This window comes from Mustela nivalis (assembly GCF_964662115.1).
Source record: "Mustela nivalis genome assembly, chromosome: 1".
Lineage (NCBI taxonomy): Eukaryota > Metazoa > Chordata > Mammalia > Carnivora > Mustelidae > Mustela > Mustela nivalis.
This window is the reverse complement of record NC_139020.1, coordinates 47,009,018-47,030,511: the sequence shown is the minus strand read 5'-3', so window position 1 is coordinate 47,030,511 and position 21,494 is coordinate 47,009,018. Positions and strand designations below refer to the sequence as shown.

Genomic DNA, 21,494 nt, shown 5'->3' with positions numbered 1-21,494 from the left:
AAAGATGCATCTTGCTTGTTGCCAAAAACAGTGAATGCAATAGAAACAATTCAAACTTCATCATCATCTTTTTTTGCCAGTTATAGCTCTGCCAAGGCTCACTAATCACCATTCAGTTCTTATGCTTTTTTCATTACACTGTCAAATAATCTTCCCTCTTTTATATCCTAAGAAAATACATGTCCTTCTCCTGAAAATGAAATAGCACATTGTATTATTCAATAAGTTGAAAACAAATCCTGAAAAGTTTTTGTGAAACTGTTCTCTAATAAAACTCTAAGAACTATGATGTAAAGCACGGAAAATATTTTACGGCAGTTATACTCAGTACATTGTTAATTATTCTAATGCTAAGGTAGGAGGAAGAAGCACTTTGCCAAAATTTTTATAACTTTCACCACCAAAGCAGTTTGCCTGTGGACGTATCTACCAGTGCGTTGTGAAGTCTCATGACCATTCAGGAAGGAGGTGCCATCTTTCTCTTCTCAGGTATCTCAAATAGGGAGTGGGAAAGGGCCAGAGGCCACAGGCAAACCTCCTTCTAAGACTGTGGATGAGATCATCATCAACCCCACCCCAGCATCCAGCTCAGCTTCTTAAGAATTTCACAGGCTCCAGCCCTCAGACCAGCCTCCTATCAGGTTCTCAAAACAGGAAAAAAATAAGTGGATCGTCCCCACAAAAAAAAAAGGGGGGGGGGAATTCTTACATTATACTATTATTTTAAACATGTTCCTGTTATGTAGTGTAATCAAGGAAAAGAGCAGATTAGGATCTCAAGAATGACTTTTCCAAGAAGACTCTTCTAAATTAGTTTCCTTTTAAAATGTCCTTACAAATCCTTAAACAATTTTCAAAAAGAAAGTTTTATGGCAAGGATTAAACATATACATTACATAATTAACTCATTCCTAATAGAAAAGATAGAGTAAAATATTGTGAGCTCTCTGTGCTTTATCAGAAAACAAACTTTTCACCATGACAAGTCCTTTAGTTCAGTTCTTCAGGGATTCCACTCTATTTTAGCTTCTGTATAAAAGTACTGCAAAGCTGTAATTACATTCTCTGTAATCAGCCCATTCCCAGTGTAATCAAGAGTGCCACAAATTTCAAGTTATGATCTCACTGCTGAGGAGGAAAATGTGTGGAAGAGACAATTTATACTACATGTAAAATGACATTGTGTTATGCCAACAAATTTAAAACATTAAAGAAAAAAGTAATATTATAACAGAATCATCATTTACAAGGGAACTATTATGTTCCTGATAGTTTTTTTTTTTTAAAGATTTTACTGATTTATTTGACAGGCAGAGAGAGATCACAAGTAGGCAGAGAGGCAGGCAGAGAGAGAGGAAGCAGGCTCCCTGTTGAGCAGAGAGCCTGATGTGGGACTCGATCCCAGGACCCTGAGATCATGACCTGAGCCGAAGTTAGAGGCTTAACCCACTGAGCCACCCAGGCGCCCCCTGACGGTTTTTCTTCCATCATTTCTACCATCTGACTAATCAACTCTTTCCTAATAAACCCTGTACTCTTGCCGTATGGTATGACAACTCAACCCCTTCAGATGCCTTTCAATTCCCTTCATTCAACTGCCAGTCACTATGGGGATAAAGATATATGTGAGGTGAATGGTTCCTGGCACAATGTTATGCTAATGCAAACCATATTATAATTGGCAGAAGGTCCATCAGTGAAGTGTATAATTTCTAAGCATTGTGAATAAAATTTCATCTCAATAAAGAATCAAGAAATTGAGTATCAAACATAATGTGCCACATATTATAAAGGTTCAGGCAAAACATTTTATAAATGTAACCATAGCCACATTAATGAGAAAGGACAAGAGCAATAGCTGACACTTACCAAATGTTTACTTTGTGCCAGCACTATAAGAATCTTAGACAAATTATCTCATTTAATTTTCACAAATGGCCAGTGAAGTAATTCAATTATTGCCTCCATTTTTCGTATCAGGAAGCTGAAGCTCAAGGATGTTAAATAACTGCCCAGGTTAATTAGCTGGTAGAATACAGCCAGTATTGAAGCCAGGTCACCTTGAAACTCCGTTTTTTACAGCTTTCAGGCTAGACTGTCTACTGATTGTATTATACAAGCAATTTAAACAAAGTATTTTTACCTTTACTCTTCCACCAAGGCTCCTGGTGAACTACAACTATTACCAATCAACAAGGGGTGAGGGGAGAGGGAGTAGTGAAAGCAAAAAAGCAAGATAACTGCTTATCAAGATTCTTCTCTCCAATCAAATTCAGGAATTCCTTTCCATATTCTGTATAGCTGATCAATCTTTTAAAATTATACAATTTTTTTTTTTTTAAGATTTTATTTATTTGTCAGAGAGAGAGCGCGAGCGAAAGTGAGCACAGGCAGACAGAGTGGAAGGCAGAGTCAGAGGGAGAAGCAGGCTCCCTGCGGAGCAAGGAGCCCGATGTGGGACTCGATCCCAGGACGCTGGGATCATGACCTGAGCCGAAGGCAGCTGCTTAACCAACTGAGCCACCCAGGCGTCCCAAAAATTATACAATTTTTTAATGACAGCTGATAAGTTACTAAAGCACCAATCACAAAATAGAATGCATTCTTCTATTTTTCAGATTAAAGAAGTCGATTGACCAAGAAACCAAGTCCCAGGAGAAGAAGGAGCAAGAAAAGGAAAAGAGGGTCACCGCCCTGAAACAGGAGCTGACCAAACTGAAGTCTTTTGCTTTGATGGTGGTGGACGAACAACAAAGGCTGACAGCACAGCTTGCCCTTCAAAGACAGAAAATCCAAGACCTAACCACAAGCGCAAAGGAAACACATGCTAAACTAGCCCTCGCTGAAACTCGAGTTCGGGAAGAAGAGCAGAAGGCAACCAGACTAGAGAAAGAACTGCAAACACAGACCACAAAGTTTGACCAGAACCAAGAAACAATTATGGCAAAGCTCACCAATGAGGACAGCCAAAATCGTCAGCTTCGACAAAAGCTGGCAGCACTTAGCCGGCAAATTGATGAGTTAGAAGAGACAAACAGGTCTTTACGAAAAGCAGAAGAGGAGCTGCAAGATATAAGAGAAAAAATCAACAAGGGAGAATATGGAAACTGTGGTATCATGGCTGAGGTGGAGGAGCTCAGGAAACGTGTGCTAGAAATGGAAGGGAAGGATGAAGAACTCATAAAAATGGAGGAGCAGTGCAGAGATCTCAATAAGAGGCTCGAAAAGGAAACATCTCAGAGTAAAGACTTCAAACTTGAGGTTGAAAAGCTCAATAAAAGAATTATGGCTCTGGACAAATTAGAAGATGCCTTCAACAAAAGCAAACAAGAATGTTACTCTCTGAAATGCAATTTAGAAAAAGAAAGGATGACCACAAAGCAGTTGTCTCAAGAACTGGAGAGTTTAAAAGTAAGAATCAAAGAGCTAGAAGCCATTGAAAGTCGGCTGGAAAAGACAGAATTCACCCTAAAAGAGGACTTAACTAAACTGAAAACATTAACTGTGATGCTGGTAGATGAAAGGAAAACAATGAGTGAAAAATTAAAGCAAACTGAAGATAAGTTACAAGCTGCTGCTTCTCAGCTTCAAATGGAGCAAAATAAAGTAGCAACAGTTACTGAGAAGTTAATTGAGGAAACAAAAAGGGCACTGAAGTCCAAAACTGATGTGGAAGAAAAAATGTACAGTGTCACCAAGGAGAGAGATGATCTAAAGAACAAACTAAAAGCAGAAGAAGAGAAAGGAAATGATCTCCTATCCAAAGTTAATCTATTGAAAAATAGGCTTCAATCATTGGAAGCAATTGAGAAAGATTTCCTAAAAAACAAATTAAATCAAGATTCTAGTAAGTCCACAACAGCATTACACCAAGAAAACAATAAGATTAAAGAACTCTCTCAAGAAGTGGAAAGACTGAGACTGAAGTTAAAGGATATGAAAGCCATTGAGGATGACCTTATGAAAACAGAAGATGAGTATGAGACTCTAGAACGAAGGTATGCTAATGAGCGAGATAAAGCTCAATTTTTATCTGAAGAGCTGGAACATGTTAAAATGGAACTTGAAAAGTACAAGTTAGCAGAAAAGACAGAGTCCAGCCATGAAGAGTGGCTTTTCAAAAGGCTTCAAGAAGAAGAAGCGAAATCAGGGCACCTCTCAAGAGAAGTAGATGCACTGAAAGAGAAAATTCATGAATACATGGCAACTGAGGACCTCATATGTCATCTCCAGGGAGATCATTCGGTTCTACAAAAGAAACTCAATCAACAAGAAAACAGGAACAAAGATTTAGGAAGAGAGATTGAAAACCTCACTAAAGAGTTAGAGAGGTACCGGCATTTTAGTAAGAGCCTCAGGCCTAGTCTCAATGGAAGAATCACCTCTGACCCTCAAGTATTTTCTAAAGAAGTTCAGACAGAAGTAGCAGACAATGAGCCACCCGATTACAAAAGTCTCATTCCTCTGGAACGAGCAGTCATCAATGGTCAGTTGTATGAAGAGAGTGAAGACCAGGAAGAGGACCCTAATGAGGAATCTGTGCTGTCCTTCAAATGCAATTCATCTTCTCCCTGTCCTGTTAACAGGAAGCTATGGATTCCTTGGATGAAATCGAAGGAGAGCCATCCTCAGAATGGAAAAATACAAACTAAACCCAATGGCAATTTCATGCAACCTGGAGATCTAGTCCTAAGCCACACGCCTGGGCAGCCACTTCATATAAAAGTTACTCCAGACCATATTCAAAACACAGCCACTCTTGAAATCACAAGTCCAACTACAGAGAGTGCTCACTCTTATACAAGCACTGCAGTGATACCAAACTGTGGCACCCCAAAGCAAAGGATAACCATCCTCCAAAATGCCTCCATAACACCGGTGAAATCCAAAATTTCTGCTGAAGGCCTCATGAATATAGAGCAAAATATGTCCCCAATTACTACGGCAACCTTTGCCAGAGCGCAGACCCCAGAGTCTTGTGGTTCTATAACTCCAGAAAGGACAATGTCACCTATTCAGGTTTTGGCTGTGACTGGTTCAGCAGGCTCTCCTGAGCAGGGACGTTCCCCAGAGCCAATAGAAATCAGTGCCAAGCATGCAATTTTCAGAGTCTCCCCTGACCGGCAATCATCGTGGCAGTTTCAACGTTCAAACAGCAACAGTTCAAGTGTGATAACTACTGAGGATAATAAAATCCACATTCACTTAGGAAGTCCTTACATGCAAGCTGTAGCCAGCCCCGTGAGACCTGCCAGCCCTTCAACGCCACCACAGGATAACCGAACTCAAGGCTTAACTAATGGGGCACTAAACAAAACAACCAATAAAGTCACCAGCAGTATTACTATTACACCAACAGCCACACCTCTTCCTCGACAATCACAAATTACAGTAAGTAATATATATAACTGACGACTCTCACCCTCATCCAGTCTATAGTGATATTGTTGCAAGGAACTCAATCCTTTTTAATTATCCCTCCACATCCCCCAAAAGACTGACTGAACTTGTTCTTTGGGAAGGTTTGTGCATGAACTATCCAAGAGTATCTGAAACTAACTAAGTGTTGCCTGCAATAGTCATATCAAGTGTGCACTTACTGTATATCTTTTCATTTACATACCTGTATGGAAAATATTTAGTCTACACTTGTATAAATACATTTTTATGTATTTCATTTTCCATAACTCACATTAATTTCACTGCAACTTGTCTTGATGAAATACCTTAACATTTTAAAGCAGTAAATAATGTTATTTTTACCATTGCTTGCTGAATTTTTTTTTTTTGGTCATTTTGTGTTATATTTTTGCATGTATAATAGAATTTTACTTTCTGTTCATAAGGTCTATTAATTCTTCCTTAAAAACAAGTAGGACTGACTTCCCACCTCCCATTACAGTCAGCTTCTGATCACATGTTATTAGAGGAAGAGGAAGTGGTTCAAATAAATAAAATTTATGTTTCTTTGATTTTAAAGTGAACTGTAAGATCTCTCAGGGGCAAACTTAACTTCCAGTATCAGATGTATTTCAGTATCCCTGGTGCCCGGCAAAGTGCTTAGCACATATTAAGAACTTAATAAATGTTTACTGACACTAAGTGAATAAAATATTAAATAATTTGCTTTTATGAGCACATATAAGCTGATGGTGAAAGTAAAAATGAAATGTGACAGGAAGCCAGAAAAAGCACATTTGAAAACACAATTTACCTTGATAATCAAGAGTTGACTGTATTTCTACTACAGGTGAAAACCCCCATAACGTATGTATTTGCATCTAAATATGAAATAAGCCACTATGATATATGCCCTTGAACACTGCTTCAAAGCAAAAATGTCATTCCTATTTTTCTTTCCTATCTCTTTTCTAAAATAGTTTGGATGATTTAAGGTAGATGCTTCCCACCTTGCTTGTAAATCAGCTATATTCAGAAGCTTACAATATAATTGCATTTCTCCCTACCTCTAAACAAGCAAATAAAAGCCAAAGATAGTTTTAAATACAAGTTATAGAAAAGGCATTTTTTAAAAAAAAATCATACATTATGTTAGTCGAGGAAAATTTAGACAAAAATTCAGACAAAATAGTTCATTACCAGTTTCCCTTTTTCAACCTCATAAATGTTAATTTCTTTTGGTCAATTTTACTGCCAGCTACTAATTTTAAACACAATTCATTTAGACACCCAGGCAAACTGAAAATCTTGAGAAGTAAAAGAAATCTTCCACAATTATCCTCCTTTTCCCTGCAAAATCAATTTCATGATAGGAAAGCGAAGATTTGTTGACAGAAACACTTCCATGGTGATGAACTGCAACACCAATGCTGTGGGCTTGCATCATCATTAAATAAATTTGGATGAAAGCTGAGGCTGGTGATGAATGAGAAAGCTTCTGTTTAAACACATTTATCTTGGGAATCGGCAGTGACCCAACTGTATTACAAAATACATGATGGTCTAAAGGTTTTTCAAAACGATTTTTATTTATTTATTTTAAAAGGTTTTGTTTATTTGAGAAAGAGAGGGAGAATGAAGAGGGGGGGCTGGAAAGAGGCAGAGGGAGAGGGAGAAACAGAATCCTTACTGAGCAGGGCTCTACCCTAGGATCCTGAGATTAGGATCTGAGCCCAAGGCAGATGCTTAACCAACTGAACCACATAGTTGCCCCAAAACTATTTTTATTTTTAAGTCACCGTGGCTAGAATTTTAGAGGAAACTACATACTTAATTTAGCATTTTTCAAAGTAGACATTGATAATGCTATTGCATAAGATGACATTGTGTAATAGTAGACATTGATAATGCTATTGCATAAGATGCCACCCAGCTGCTGAGGGGAGATCCATTCCTGGCTCACCTGTTAACTAACAGGGTTTGAAAAGCTCTGGGCTCTTCAATAGTTCAACCCTTTTGTAAGGATTCAATTTCTCATGTGAGCCAGAATAATTCTCTACAATAAAGTTAACACCATGGGATCTGTGCTCCATGATTACAATGCAAATACTCATTTCATCACCTGCTCTAGGTATTTACTATAAATAGGCATCCCAAGTGATTAATGTTACTAGAAGTTTATTGGACTTTCAAGGAACTGAACCTCTTTAGAGGTTCCTCTACTGGGAGGGTTACTTCAGTATAATAATTCACATCACCATCAGAATTTAGGAACATTGTCATATTAATAACATATATAAATTATTAAAAGTGTTACTAATTAAAATTTATGGTAAGGACAGCACCATTTCTGGGGGGGGAAAAAAGCATCTTCCCCTTTCCATAAAATCACATATTAAAAAGGAGCATCTTCCCATCACACATTCTAGACTTTTGGTCCTTAATTTCAAAATTAATTTTTTACTTAGTTTTTTCTAAAGATTTTATTTATTTATTTGACAGAGAGAGTGAGCACAAGGAGGGGAAGCAGGCTCCCCACTGAGCAGGGAGCTGGACATGGGGCTCAATCCCAGGACCCTGGGATTGTGACCTGAGCTGAAGGCAGATGCTTAATCCAGGTACCCCTCGAAATTAAATTTTTATATCCTGTATATGTTTGAAAGGTTATAGAACTTTCTTTTTCATTTGTATATAATCACAGAAAAACCTTGAAAGCTAGGAAGGAGGAAGGAAGTGACATTGGAAAATCTTCAGATGAGATATGTAAGGGTGGAAATTTGTTTTCTTGAAAGAAGGAGGCCAATGAGAGACTCACAGAAGACAGTTTTTATATACATCTGATAAAATATCTTTCATTTTATATGAAGTCCCAGCTTCAGAACCAATTTTCATTTTTACTCAGTCCCCTATCTCTTTAAATTTTTAAGTTGCAGCATCCTTCCACAGATTTAAATGATTTTCCATATTCTTCTGTCCTTTTAAGAACAAAGGCAAAATTTCCCCTAAGGATGCCTCTGTTCCCTGGGGGCAATGGCAAAAATAAAATCATCACCCTTACTAGGACAATGTGAATTACTATAGTTGGAACTTTACATATAAGGGAAGGTCTCTGTACATTCAAGATAATGACAGGATTACATAAATATACTCAGAAGGTCTCCACAACTATAGTTCACAACGCCAAGACATTAAGACAAATATTCATGACACCCAAAGGATAAAAATTAGGTTGCACTATAAGATGGTCATAAAAGGGGTATTTCATTAAAAACTTTTTTAAACTTGGAGCCTAAGCATTTAATGATCTTTAATGAAGTAGAATTCCAGACAAAAACATGTTTTTGGTAGCTTCTTTGATCCTGAATCTTTACAGAGTGAGTCTCCTTTGAAACTTATTAGATAAAGGCAGGGAACGATCTTTATAACAACATTCTATTTCCCTAAGCCTTGGTTTCTGTTATTGTTTTGCCCTCCAAAAATCATTTTGCTTTGCAATCCTAAGAAAAAACAATCAGGCAAAAATGTATGCCCCAAACATTAAGATCTGTGTTTCTCAAAGTAAAATCCAAGATACATGTATGAGAATCTCGATGGTCCTATAAGGGTAGGACCTGGGAAGCTGCACAAATACCTCTGCTGATTAGTATGTATTCTAAAGTAGGAATTCTACTGTTTTAGAAATTTCCACATTGATAAACATTAGCAAACGTGTTCTGACAGTAGCCCTGCTCTATCAGAATGAATTATACCAGTCCAAGGAATTTTGACTATTCTGCTTTCTAGTGGCTGGCATAACAAACAGAAAGCTCAGTCCCCAGATTTTCTTTTTACTCAGAAGAAAAGCTTAATAAAAACTACCATTTATAAGGTGGAAAAGTTCCTACTTTTACAACTGTACCAAAGCATAGATGCCTGAATCTTTAGCTGAGCAGTAGCAGGCTGTCTGACACCTACAAGATGTTCTTCCCTCAGATCCAGGGCCCCCCAAAGGCCTACAGCATTTCTTGGGAATGGTCCAGAAACACACTAAAGACAGCAGTTTGGATGAACCAAAACAAAGGACTCCATTCACCTTAGGCCACAGTGGAGCAAATGCCAAGAAAGAACAAAGAAGATAAGTGGTTCAATAAAGTCCCCAATTTCAAACCTCCTCTAATTCATTTTCATTTAGATTGAACTCCAAATCCCTTCCTTTCCAATGGATGGACCCTTCCACTGTGCAGTGAAATATATCAAAGCAGGCATGCCCTCAAGGCAATACTGTAGGGTAAGGAATCCTTAGGGAGTCCAACCAGTTAAGTACTTTATCATTTGATAATGAATTCTAACCCTGTTCATATGGTAGCATATATAAATTTATCAACATTCCATCAGAACACTAGTTTTTATACTTAAAATGGTGGCATAGGGACACCTGGGTGGCTCAGTCGATTAAGCGTCTGCCTTTGGCTCAGGTCATGATCCAAGAGCCTGGGATCAAGTCCCGAGTAGGGTCCTTGCTCAGCAGGCAACCTGCTTCTCCCTCTGCCTACCACTCCCCCTGCTTGTGCATGCTCTCTCTCTCCCTGGACAAATAAATAAATAAAAACCTTTAAAAAAAATGGTGCCATAAAAATGTACTCTGGGCCACAGTCAGCTATCCTAGGTATAATCTTCTTTACTTGTAGCTTCATTTTAAAATTTCACTTTTTTTTTTAAAATAAAATTATTTATCAAGAAAAATAAAATTTGTCTGATGAAGGCAATTTTTGAAAGCTTTTTTAGTTTTCTTATTTTAGTAAGTTCCTTTTCCCCCCATAGCCAAATGGTCATGTATGATATTTTTGTAATATCATCTAGGATTTTTTTTTTGCCTCTGAGTTCTATTTTGCTTTTGAAGGCCTAGTCATCTTTGCATAACTAACAGTGTATACAGGCTCTAAAGACCTACAAAGGCTGTTTCACTTTGCATCCTCTAGGCCTCTGGAAAGATGGAATGGGTTCCCTAAGTGACATGCCACTCATATACCTCAGTGACACGCATTGTGTGTTTTCTTCAAAGCACCACATGGACACAACTGGTTAATCTACTGACCATGACATACCAAACTGCCTACCTTCTACCTGACATGGGGGCAGGTAGGGAGATAAAAGATTCACTCCCCCTGAAGAATTTATTATTCTGAGCAAAGGAAGAGACGAGAAAGAAAAGAGGAGTAGATAATATTTAATCAAGTGCAAACTAAATTCACACAGTAAACTAGAGATTAAGCAGGACTACTGTAGATTAACAAGGCTTCATAGAGCAAATGAGGCTTGAAATAGGTCAAAGAAAGATTTAGAGAAGTGGAGGGATGGGGTCAGAGGGAATATTTGAAGCCAGCAAACAAGTTCAGGTTCCAGTTCATGCCCTTCCCAGCCAACTATGGGGCCCTAGGAAAGTTACTTAATTTTTGTGAAATAAAGAGAACTGGACTTGGTGATCTCTAAGATCATATCTAGTTCTAACTTCCATTGATTTCTGAATTCTCTCCCTTTTTAAATTGCTTAAAATTCCTTTGGGAAATAAGGCAGGGCATAAATAAACCGATTATCTGCAGAGTCTCCTTTTAGAAATTAAATTTCTGGGGCGCCGGGCTGATTCAATCAGTTAAGTGGCTGCCTTCAGCTCACGTCATGATCCTAGGTTCCTGGGATCGAACCCTGCATTGGGCTCTCTGCTCAGTGGAGAGCCTGCTTCTCCCTCTCCCTCTGCCTCCCACTCTGCCTACTTGTGCTCTCTCTCTCTCTGTCAAATAAACAAACAAATAAATAATTCTTTAAAAAAAAAAAAGAAATTAAATTTCTTCTTCCTCATTTTTCTACTTGTAGGTGTCCTAACTACTAGATGGTCTCCAAAGATGTCTTTTCTTCTTTTTTTTTTTTTTTTAAAGATTTTGTTCATTCACTTGAGAGAGAGAGACAGCACAAGCAATGAGAGGCAGAGGGAAAGGGAGAAGCAGACTCCCCACTGAGCTGGGAGCCTGAAGTGGGGTTTGATCCCAGTACCTGGAAATCATGACCCGAGCAGAAGGCAGCTGCTTAACCATCTGCGCCACCCAGGTGCCCTGTGTTTTCTATGAATTAGTCTTTTAGTCTTCAACATATCAGCTCTTTTCTTATTAGAGCAAACCTTCTCAACCTCAGGACTATTGACAGTTTGGATCTGATGATTCTTCGTTGTAGAGGGATGTTCTATGCACTCCAGGATGTCTAGGAGCATTCTTGGCTTCTACCAACCAGATGCCAAGCAGCATCCTCCAACTGTGACAAACAAAAATGGCTCCTGATGGCCAAATGTTCTCTGGGGGGTAAAATCACCTCCATTTGAGAACCACTGCAATAGAGAGATGGACTAACTAACTATAAGCCAGTTCCTTTTTTACAGGACTTGCTGGTGGGAAAAAAATCTAACAGCTCATTTGAAAAGTGTTACGTCTGTTATATAGAGATGAAAATCTTGAATCTGACTAAACATAAGCCTCAAAGCAACTTTAAAAATCTGCACTGAAGACTTGAGTTACATAAGGATTGTTTCCACTAATTTGACAGACTGGCCCAAAGCATGTGTGTATTTGATATTTATTTTTGTGTTAATATATTGTACCTTTGTTTCTTTCAATACCATATTATAAACTTGAGTTTTCAGATGAGCTTTGCATTTCTCACATGCCTTCAAGAGAAGTAAAGTGTAGAGAACCAATCATGTTTGCCTAAGTGGGTGAAAAGTCAGTTTTAGGAGGATGCCCATGATCTTAAGAGATAACCCTTCACTGTTCAGCCCTTTCCAAAGAGTCCTCTATGAGAAGTTTCAATTCTCTCTGTAGTAGCTTATAACCAGTAGAGGCACAAATGTCTTCTATTAGAATACAAGCTTTCTTCATTCTTCAATAAATCAGCTACAAGAATGAACCAACCAATATTTATAAAGCTCCTAATATTACTCATTGCTGTATAAGGCAGTTATGCAAGTGTAAGACTTAGAATCTAGGGTGGGAACTGAAGACTACCTTAAAAGGTAATTAAGATCATAACATAGGGAAGGAATTCTATAGATAGTAAGTACTATAGGAGTTTGGAGGAGGAGCCCATTACTATAGGGGCAAGGTTTGGGGGTTAGGTTTCAGAAACAGATGAGAGATGAGGAAGAATATGATAAAGAGAGGATAAAAGGTGTTCCAGGGAAATGCCTACAAGAGCAGAGATGTGATGGCAGATAGAAAAGGAAAAAAAAACAATGTTCATGGAATAAAGAGCAGCACAGTATGACTGCAGATGAGAGGGCTAGAGCAGGGGGTAAGACTTGAAGGGTTTGGTCCTGTTAGATTCTGAAGGGCTTGAATATAATGTTAGGGAGCATTCTATCACACCTCAGAGAAGTGAGATAATGGAAACAACTAATTCTTTATACACTTATTTCACAACAACCCTATAAAGTAGGTATCTTCACAATTTTAGAGATAAAAAAATTTTAATTGTGAGATGTAAGGAAAACTGCTTCAGGTTGTTCTGTTAGTATGTGATAAGAATGAGACATTATAACACAAATCTTGTCCATTCTCTTTCCATAGAAACATACTGAGAAGCTACCACAGTGTAAGTGGAAAGCACAATAAATTGCATTTGAACCTCTCCATTACCTCAACTTACAGGTTGCCTAACATTACATCCTTGTCTCAAAAGTCTGCCACTTTAGCCAGAACACTTGGAATGTCCCTAAATATGCACAGGACTTTCCCCTACCTCCTCCCCACTGTTCTACATGGATAATTTTCTCTTCTCTCATCAAGTGACTCACACTGAAAAGTCTGGCTCAAGCCTTACCTTTTCTGAAAACTTCCATGATCACCACAGTCCAGAGGGATCTGATTCCCCATCCAACTCCTCCCATTTCCCTGAGGTTACTGTTAGGGGAATAAGTAATTATGAATGTGAGAGGCCACACCTTACATAAATGTGCAAGCATGGGGAACCTTACATAAATGGGCAGGCATGGGGAAGACGGACTTGGGGATGTGCTGTGGATAGGACATGGGAGAAAGCAAGAGCAAGGAGAAGCACAGTTTCTCATCATCAGGAAAATGTCAGGCATGCAGAAAGAGCATGGAGTATGAGGTACCTGCAAAGCAACAGAAGTGAACAAAAATGATCCACAGAGGAAGCATCACAACCATGCACATCAAAGCTCATAAGAAAGTAGGTGCCTTGATAGTCTGAATAGTGATCCAACACTTCCAGAAAACACAATCAAAAGATCAAAGTCTAGCCACCGTAGATAAGCACCACCAACTTAGCCCAGAGGTAGTGGGACTTCTGCTATCACAGAAGACTAGAAAATCTTCCTGGATGGTATACCCTAGTTTAGGATTTCCATTTCTCAAGCAACATGATATCTTAAAAGGAAAGAATGATGATCCCAGAATCATCTTAAAGGAAAAAAAAAAGGGAAGAAGATGCGCTATTTATCCTCCCAAGTCAGTGGGAAAAGTATTAGGGTTCAACCTTGTCAGTCTCTAAATTCCGCTTCCAATTCAGGATTAAATCACTGTAAACCACAAATAAAATTGACATTTTAGAGAAAGTCTTCAAGTTGGTCTTCAATGTATCTCTTGTAAACAATTAAATACGTAAAAATACTTGCTTCGATGCAGCCACTCTTCAAACAGCCTACAATTCCTCAAGAACAAATTACAGCCCTTCATTATTAGTGAGCTGACTGCTCACTGCTTCCTCCTTCTCTTAAAAAAGAACTATCCCTTTTCTGTTCTTTGCCTTTTAATGCTGTTCTTACGTGAATTCATTGATATTAGGCTTCAGAAAATTACAGTTTTATAGAAAGAGGAGTTAATTGTGCAATAAAAATAGTGACAGATCCCCAAAAGGCCCATAACATAAACATTTAAACACCTAACAATACCTTCAGAGTAACAAGGAGAGGGTCAAAGGGTAACATCTCCGTGAAAAAGGATGACACCTCTCATAGTGACAGGAATAGGCAACACGATTCTTTTTATATACAACTTTTTTTCTAATTATAAGATTAATACATATTTATTATAAAAATTTTGGAAAATATAAATGTCAGGGCTGCTGATTTTAGCTTCTAAGAAGGGTAATGAGAGGACGAGGGAGAACAATGGACAATTATTACTATTTTTTTAGGCTAACCTATCAACTATGGCCCTATTCCAGGTTTTCTCAGACTGCCAATGAGGAAGGAAATGTGCTGGGGGTGGGGGGGAGCATCCTGTAATTACTGAACACCCAAGTGCCTAAGACTCACAGATCCCCCCACAGAATATAAGTTTACGTAATCTGTCTGCTCAGTCTAGAGACAATGGCAGAGGGGCCAGCCTGGTCACTGGAGGACAGGGACAGGATTTCCCTTCCCCCTGCTAGCTAATCAGTGCCTGGATAACAATTCAGTCACGATGCATCCTTCAAGAACTGGGAAGAAATGCCTCCAGTAGGGCGCTGCTCTCAGAACTAGTTACATTCTTATCAGAAAGATTGGTGGCCTTGTGGAGGGGCAGAGCAGGATGGAGGGTGGTGGGGATGGGCATGCGAGCACAGAATAGGGCCCAATAAAACTCACTTCTCAGGCTCTGGGAAAGGAATATAAAATTATCTGTCACAGAAGAGATTGGCCTGTGAAAAGGAATTACATTTTTCCCTTAGGTTCTCAGCCACTTGAATAGTATTGACAATTTCTCTCATGATGATTCTTAAAACAAGATCTCTCAAGTTTTCAATGCCTACCAAACAGGTCCACATGGAAGGTCCAGCTACACTTCAAACTTGGCCTCTGCCCACACCCCACTGCACTGCTGCTTTTGGGTTGCTCTTTGTCTTCCTTCTGATGATGGTCCACTATATTACTTGTTCCAAGGTTCAACACCCAGGAGCCATTTTCCACTTTTCTGCCTATCTAGTCAGCCATCTGCCCTAGTATTTCTTTCTCTGCCCTCCCCCCTTTTATTTGTGCTACTACTCCCCAAATCCAGACCTCAGTACAGATGGTAATGTAAGGCAGTTAATCTATTGCATTTAACCCCTTACATCTCTAATCCAATCTTCACTCCTGTTGCTAGTGATCTTTCTACAATACCTTCCTAATCATGGTAATTCTCCAGTCCTCTCCACGCCCCCACCACCAAAAACAGCACTTACTTCACATTGACATTACGGAGTATCCAAAGAGCAAGCAATCTATCAGGCCTCCCTCTTTTGACTCAACAACTCCCTTTGAAACTGGGCAACCTCTGTATCCTCACCAAAACACGGTAGGTACTGACCATCCTCCCACATACCATTGAACTTTCTTGCCTTGTATCTTGCTCCTGCTATTCCTAGGGCTAGAAGCTTATTCTATTGAAACCTTAACTCCTATCTCAAATGCCAATTCCTCTGGAAAGCCTTCCTTATTTTTCACAATCATCCTTAGAGTTTCCAAAATACTTCTGTTTGTACCTCTATTATAGCACTTTATTTTGCCTCTTTTTTTTATAATTATTAGTTATCCCTCCTATACTGTAATCTCTTGAGAGCAAGAATCTACTATCATTTATTTTTGAAACTCCTGTATCAATGTTTCTCAAATGCAGTCACTGACCACCTTTGTAAGAATCACTCAGGACTCTACAGATTTCCACATGCCTAGACCTCTAAAAACCAATGCAAGAAATCCGCATTTTAAACAATCTACCTGGTTCATTCTTGGGCTTATAAAGTTAAAAAAACCACTGTACTACATTACCTAGCACTTAAATACTGCTGGCAGTAGGTGTTCTACAAAGGCTCATGAGGCTAACAACGTATCTGGTGGCCATAGCTGGTCTGCATTTGTTCTTCTCATAGACTCACAGTGTTAGGGCCAAAGGACTTCATTTCATTTTTCAATTAAAAGATAGCAAAAGAGAAAAAAGTAGAAAATAGTATGTTTTCAGGCACTCTAAAAAAGATGACGATCAGACCAAGTAGGATAAAGAAGGAAAACGTTGTGCGAAGAGATCCTTTTTCTGGATCAGAATTGTTCAGAAACATGGCCCAGTAAACACAGCACCCACTTGGTCGGCTGCCTCAACTCCCATGCTTGCTAACATGTCTCCCATAATTAATTGGAGAGGGTAAATCAGAAAAACAAGAAAGATAAAATAACCAAAGAAAATAAGTTATGATTACAATCAGGAAATATGCACCTTAAGAACAAATGTAAGGAAAAAGACAAAGTTCTTAACATTAATATTAGTAAGAACAAACGCTTATCTGATGGGCCAGGGTCTTTCCTACTCCCCAAAGAACATTAAAGTAGTCCTCTAATTCCCAGATAAGTATTACAGATGAGGAAACTGAAGTCTGAAGAGCTAAATGCCTTGCCTGAGGACACAAAGCTAGTTGGTGCCAGTACCAGAATGCACACCCAAGTCTACCTGGCATCACAGCCTCTGCTCTAACTGCTAACTCAAGGTTGTTGTAAAAGGTAAGCCTGTGAACAACTGAAAACACTTAAATGGGTGCAAATGAAGAAATGAGAAAGAAGGGGTGGGAAGAGTACCAAAAAAGAAAAACAAACAAAACATCTGAGGTAAAAATCTGATAAATGAATAAAAAGAAAAGAGGATGGGGCGCCTGGCTAGCTTAGTCATTAGAGCATGTGACTCTTTGTATTGGGGTTTTACGTTTGAGCACATATTAGATGTAGAAATTACTTTAAAAAAAAATCTTAAAAGAAAAAAAAGGAAAAGAAAGGGGACAAACAAGGAAGACAATAGTTCAAGGTTACTATATTTTATTTTAGCATACTATTTCTATATGTGATGCTACGTGGGTACTAAATGGAAGTAACTGGGTTAGGAAGGATTTTTGAAAACTATATTTCAGTGTTTATTCTTGGATTGTCCTCAGTGCCCATGGTGTAATTACCACAGAGAGGTTGGATGTAACTAGGTACAACCATAAACCATATTACATCATAAAATAAATGCATCAATTTTCTCTAACCTCCTCAGAAACTAGACAATGCTTTAATAGAAATAATAGCACTGCAACTCTGTTTAAAACCAAATGTCTTCTCACAGGAGGTTAAAAGGAATGAGCGAATCCAACTACAGAGTTTCCTTTTTAAGGAACACTTACCATATAAAACTGTAAAATCTACAGCGATAAAGTTTTATTGTATAATGAGGAAGTTCTGAGAAAATCAAGAGAAAAAAACCAAAGCAGCTTATGAAACTCTAGGATATCTGCCAGATTCATTATCTGTCTTTTCCATTTTTTTCTTCTTTATACAAATTAGTAGTGATTTACCAAACAATACAAAAGACAAAATAAATAAATGCAATAATATTTGAAAGTTTTTTTCCAGTTTATCATTTCCTCCTTTTCATCACCACATCTATCATAATAACTTATACACTTTCCCATTAAAAAGAGATAAAAACAAAAATACAAAATATTGTTATTCTGATAACAGCTGGGTTTTTGAGGGAGTCAGGCAGCACTGAATCTGCCCCCACCCTGCATCACCCCAATAACCACAAATCAAAATTATAGGAGGTCTTTGGGAGCCTTGAGTCTTTCAATCTGTAGAGCAAAACTGAGGGGTTGTGCAGTCCTTGGAGTCAGGAACACTCCCGAGGGAACACTGTTTTCTTAGACAATGTGTTGCCAATACATCTCCAGAAAGTTCAAAGCACTTACAAAATTAATTTCATTTACAGAAAAGGGAACATCCTAACTCCAGCTGTCTAACTAGGATCTAATAGCTTTTCCATAAATGCTGATTTTGTTCTGGTATGCTTTCAGATGTTTATCTTCCATGATAATATGAAAGAGCACAAGCACCCAGTTGAAATTGGGCTACATAATTAAGACTTCAAATAAAACTGAAAACATTTTCACCTTTCTGCACTTCTTTTGGTCAGAAAGGCTCAGTATCATTTAATGACTTGTTGTAACCAGGGAATCTTTTAGATTGCTTGGTTTCTTTTTAGGAACTATGGACCAAATAAGCCAACATTTTAAGAATTTAGTGAATGCATTCCACACATATACTCCTTTTCTTTCTACTGCTCCCTAGATAAAACCAATGCCTCTGCCTCACTGAATTTGGCATCCTTCAGACCCGTTATCCATTCCAAATCCCAATCTCCACGTTGAACTGAGTTAAACATTTAAAAAAAAAAAAAAATTCTTTTCTTCTATGAATGAGCTTTCCAACTAGCTTAACCTCCTCCAAGACATCTGCTTTCTGATGAAACCCAGGAGCCTCCAACTCTGAGTAGAACATTTACTGTGTGGTCTTAAAACAGACATATGCATTGATTCCGCCTACAATATGCACTCCAAATTTGGATAAAACTGTCCTGGAGCTATTTGACATAATGTTCTATAAAAATGATCCAAGAGATGACACATCTTAAAGCTCCATACGTCATTTACTGAAACATGTCCAAGTATAAAATTCATACAGGAAAAAAAATAAAACAAACCATAGCATCATTTTTAAGATCAGTGAACGAAATTTAGGACTGTTCTAATAAAATAACTAGCCTTTGCTGCCATCTAGAGGTCAAAACTATGTAGTGAAATCAGAGTTTAAAAAGTTGGCTTGCACTATTGATGGGTCTAGAAACAATGGGAGCTCAATAACTTCCTGACAACTGACCCCCACATCGACCATCATGCCAAACCACACTGTCTTCACCAAAGCATAACAATATAGCTTAAAACAAACAAGTCCCATCAATATTGTGTTCCATACCAAATGGTTTATCACTGGGCTTTTAGTTCTGAATAACCTGTTGTGTTCATTAAAAACTCACATGCTCATATCCTACACTCCTAAACAATCAGAGTCAGTTGGTTCTAAGACGGGATGTAGACACCCACAGTATTTTAAAAGCCCCACAGGTTGATGAAAACCATTGAAATCTCCCACACCCAGGCAGGCCAGAGTTCAAGATGAAAGAAAACTTAAAGCTTATTTCTGCTTCTTTCTTTTCCTTTATTATTTTTTTTAATCCTTTAAAAAAAAAAAAAAAGGTTTACTTATATATTTTAGAGAGAGAGAGAGAAAGAAAGTATGCAAGTGTGGGAGAGTTGGGGAGGAGGGGCAAAGGGACGAGAGAGAGAAACCTAAGCCCACTCCACACAAAGCCCAGAGCCTCACAAGGGGCTGCATCTCAGGACCCTGAGATCACCACCTTCGCAGAAACCAAGAGTTGGATGCTTAATCAGTGGCGCCACCTAGCCGCCCCCTGAAGATTTTATTTTTAAGTAATTTTTAAGTAAACCCAATGCAGAACTCGAAATTACAACCCTGAGATCAAGAGTCCAATGCTCCACCAATGAGTCAGCCAGGCACTACACAACTTTAAACTTATTTCTAAAGGAGGTTCAACTATCACAGTGTTTCTCACAGTATGGCAGGCTGACCACCTGACTCACCCTGAGAGTTTATTTAAAATGAAGATGTCTAGGCCCATCCAAAGATAGATGAGTTATAATTTCTAGGGGGAAGGCCCAGGAATCTACAATTTAAAAAGGATTTCAAAAGACTTTTGTACAATAGGAAAACCCATCTAAATCTTGACAAAGTTAAAGGACATTGCAGAAACCTATCTTAGAAAGGCTATTATTAAGCCTATAATGACAAGATAGGATAACTTCAATTAGTCCATCACTGATTTCAGTTGCAGCTGCTACTACTTGTGGTTGGGAAAATATGGTTGATATTCACATAAACGTTTTGATCTCTGAAGTATTTCCCACTTTTTAAAATCTCTTAATATAATTTAGTGTTGCTTTTTCTAACTGTATACTTATTGTAGAAAATGTAGAAAATATAGAAAATAGAAGAAAAATAAAAAACACCTATAACTTCACCAGTTACTTACTGACAGCACTGGCATATTTTCCTCCTCAAACATACATAGTTAAAGCACATATATAGATTTTAATCCTGCTTTTAACATTACTAAACAAGCATTTCCCTATTTCTTCAAAAGCATTAAAACATATACTTTCAGGTGATTATAGTGTAATTTATAGTATAAACTTTTGTTATAAATAATTTAAAAATGAATAGCCTTGCCTACATCTCTGATTATTTCCTAGAAAAGATTCCTAGCAATAAAATCAGTGAGACACAGAGTTTGAATTTTAGGTATCTTGATACACTCCACCAAACTATTATTGTAATCATCACTGAGGTCACCCATCTCACCAAACCCTTACTGGGCACTGAGCTTTATTTATTTTTTTTTAAAGGTTCTGCCTATTTGAGAGGTAAAAATGTTAAAATGAGCATTTCAGCACTGAAGATGAGACCTTGAGGACAGGCTGAAAGGTAGTAATACCATATAGATAAGGAGGAGACTGAAAGAGTATGTTGATACTCTGATATGTATCTCACTTGTTATTTTTAGGATTAAGTATTTAAAAAAATGTCAGTAATACAAAAGTCCAAAAACTTTTCTAGCAATCCTCACATTTTTAGCTAAGTCTATGTACCATTTATCTGAAAATCTAAATACAGTTGCTTTGAAAGTTAAAGGGCATTTTCAGTAACTAAATGTTTACATAAAGAGACTTAACTGTACTTTATCAGTACAATAAAAACATGGAAACAAATTTCTGTAGAAGCAAAAACAATATAAGAAGGGTTCCCATAAAAACAGTATTAGTAATCCATCATGAAAACTGCAATGCATTTTCAAAAGATTTATATTTTTGAGCTCATAGGAGAGAAAGGATGATGCAACCAAAGGGGGGGGGAAATATCATCACCAGCAACTATGGATTATAATGGGAGAACTACAGTTAGCTGAGAACTTTTTCCCATCTCTTTACCAACAAGTACTCTTATCCAAGAGTATTTTTCCTTAATAAATGAAAATAAGAGTGTATTTTTTAAGTGAATGTATACTCAATCATACTCTTTCACACTCCACAATACACTCTCCCAGTCCAGATCATTCAACTTATTTGTGACTCCTCTCTTACTCTTCATATATTAACAGGGAGTAAATATTAATACAATTCTACCTCCACAAGTTTTCTCCCCCAGACTTTGT

At 37.9% G+C, this 21,494-nt stretch overlaps 2 protein-coding genes across 9 annotated transcripts in view; one reads left to right on the top strand and one right to left on the bottom strand.

Moving 5' to 3' along the window:
- Positions 1-21,494, bottom strand: part of CMSS1 (cms1 ribosomal small subunit homolog) — a 384,418-nt gene that overhangs the window by 351,283 nt on the left and 11,641 nt on the right. The gene's annotated exons all lie outside the window — the stretch shown is intronic.
- FILIP1L (filamin A interacting protein 1 like) overlaps positions 1-21,494 on the top strand; it is a 48,749-nt gene that overhangs the window by 25,578 nt on the left and 1,677 nt on the right. The window contains exons 2-3 of one of the 3 annotated variants that reach the window (XM_082695814.1): positions 2,619-5,391; positions 11,807-12,071. In XM_082695814.1, coding sequence (XP_082551940.1) covers positions 2,734-5,391; positions 11,807-11,929 — 2,781 coding nt within the window. In that variant the 5' untranslated portion in view covers positions 2,619-2,733 and the 3' untranslated portion in view covers positions 11,930-12,071. Of the gene's footprint in view, positions 1-2,618; positions 5,392-7,902; positions 7,927-11,806; positions 12,072-21,494 lie in introns of those variants that run through there. The other 2 variants (XM_082695815.1, XM_082695813.1) reach the window with 2 other exon arrangements.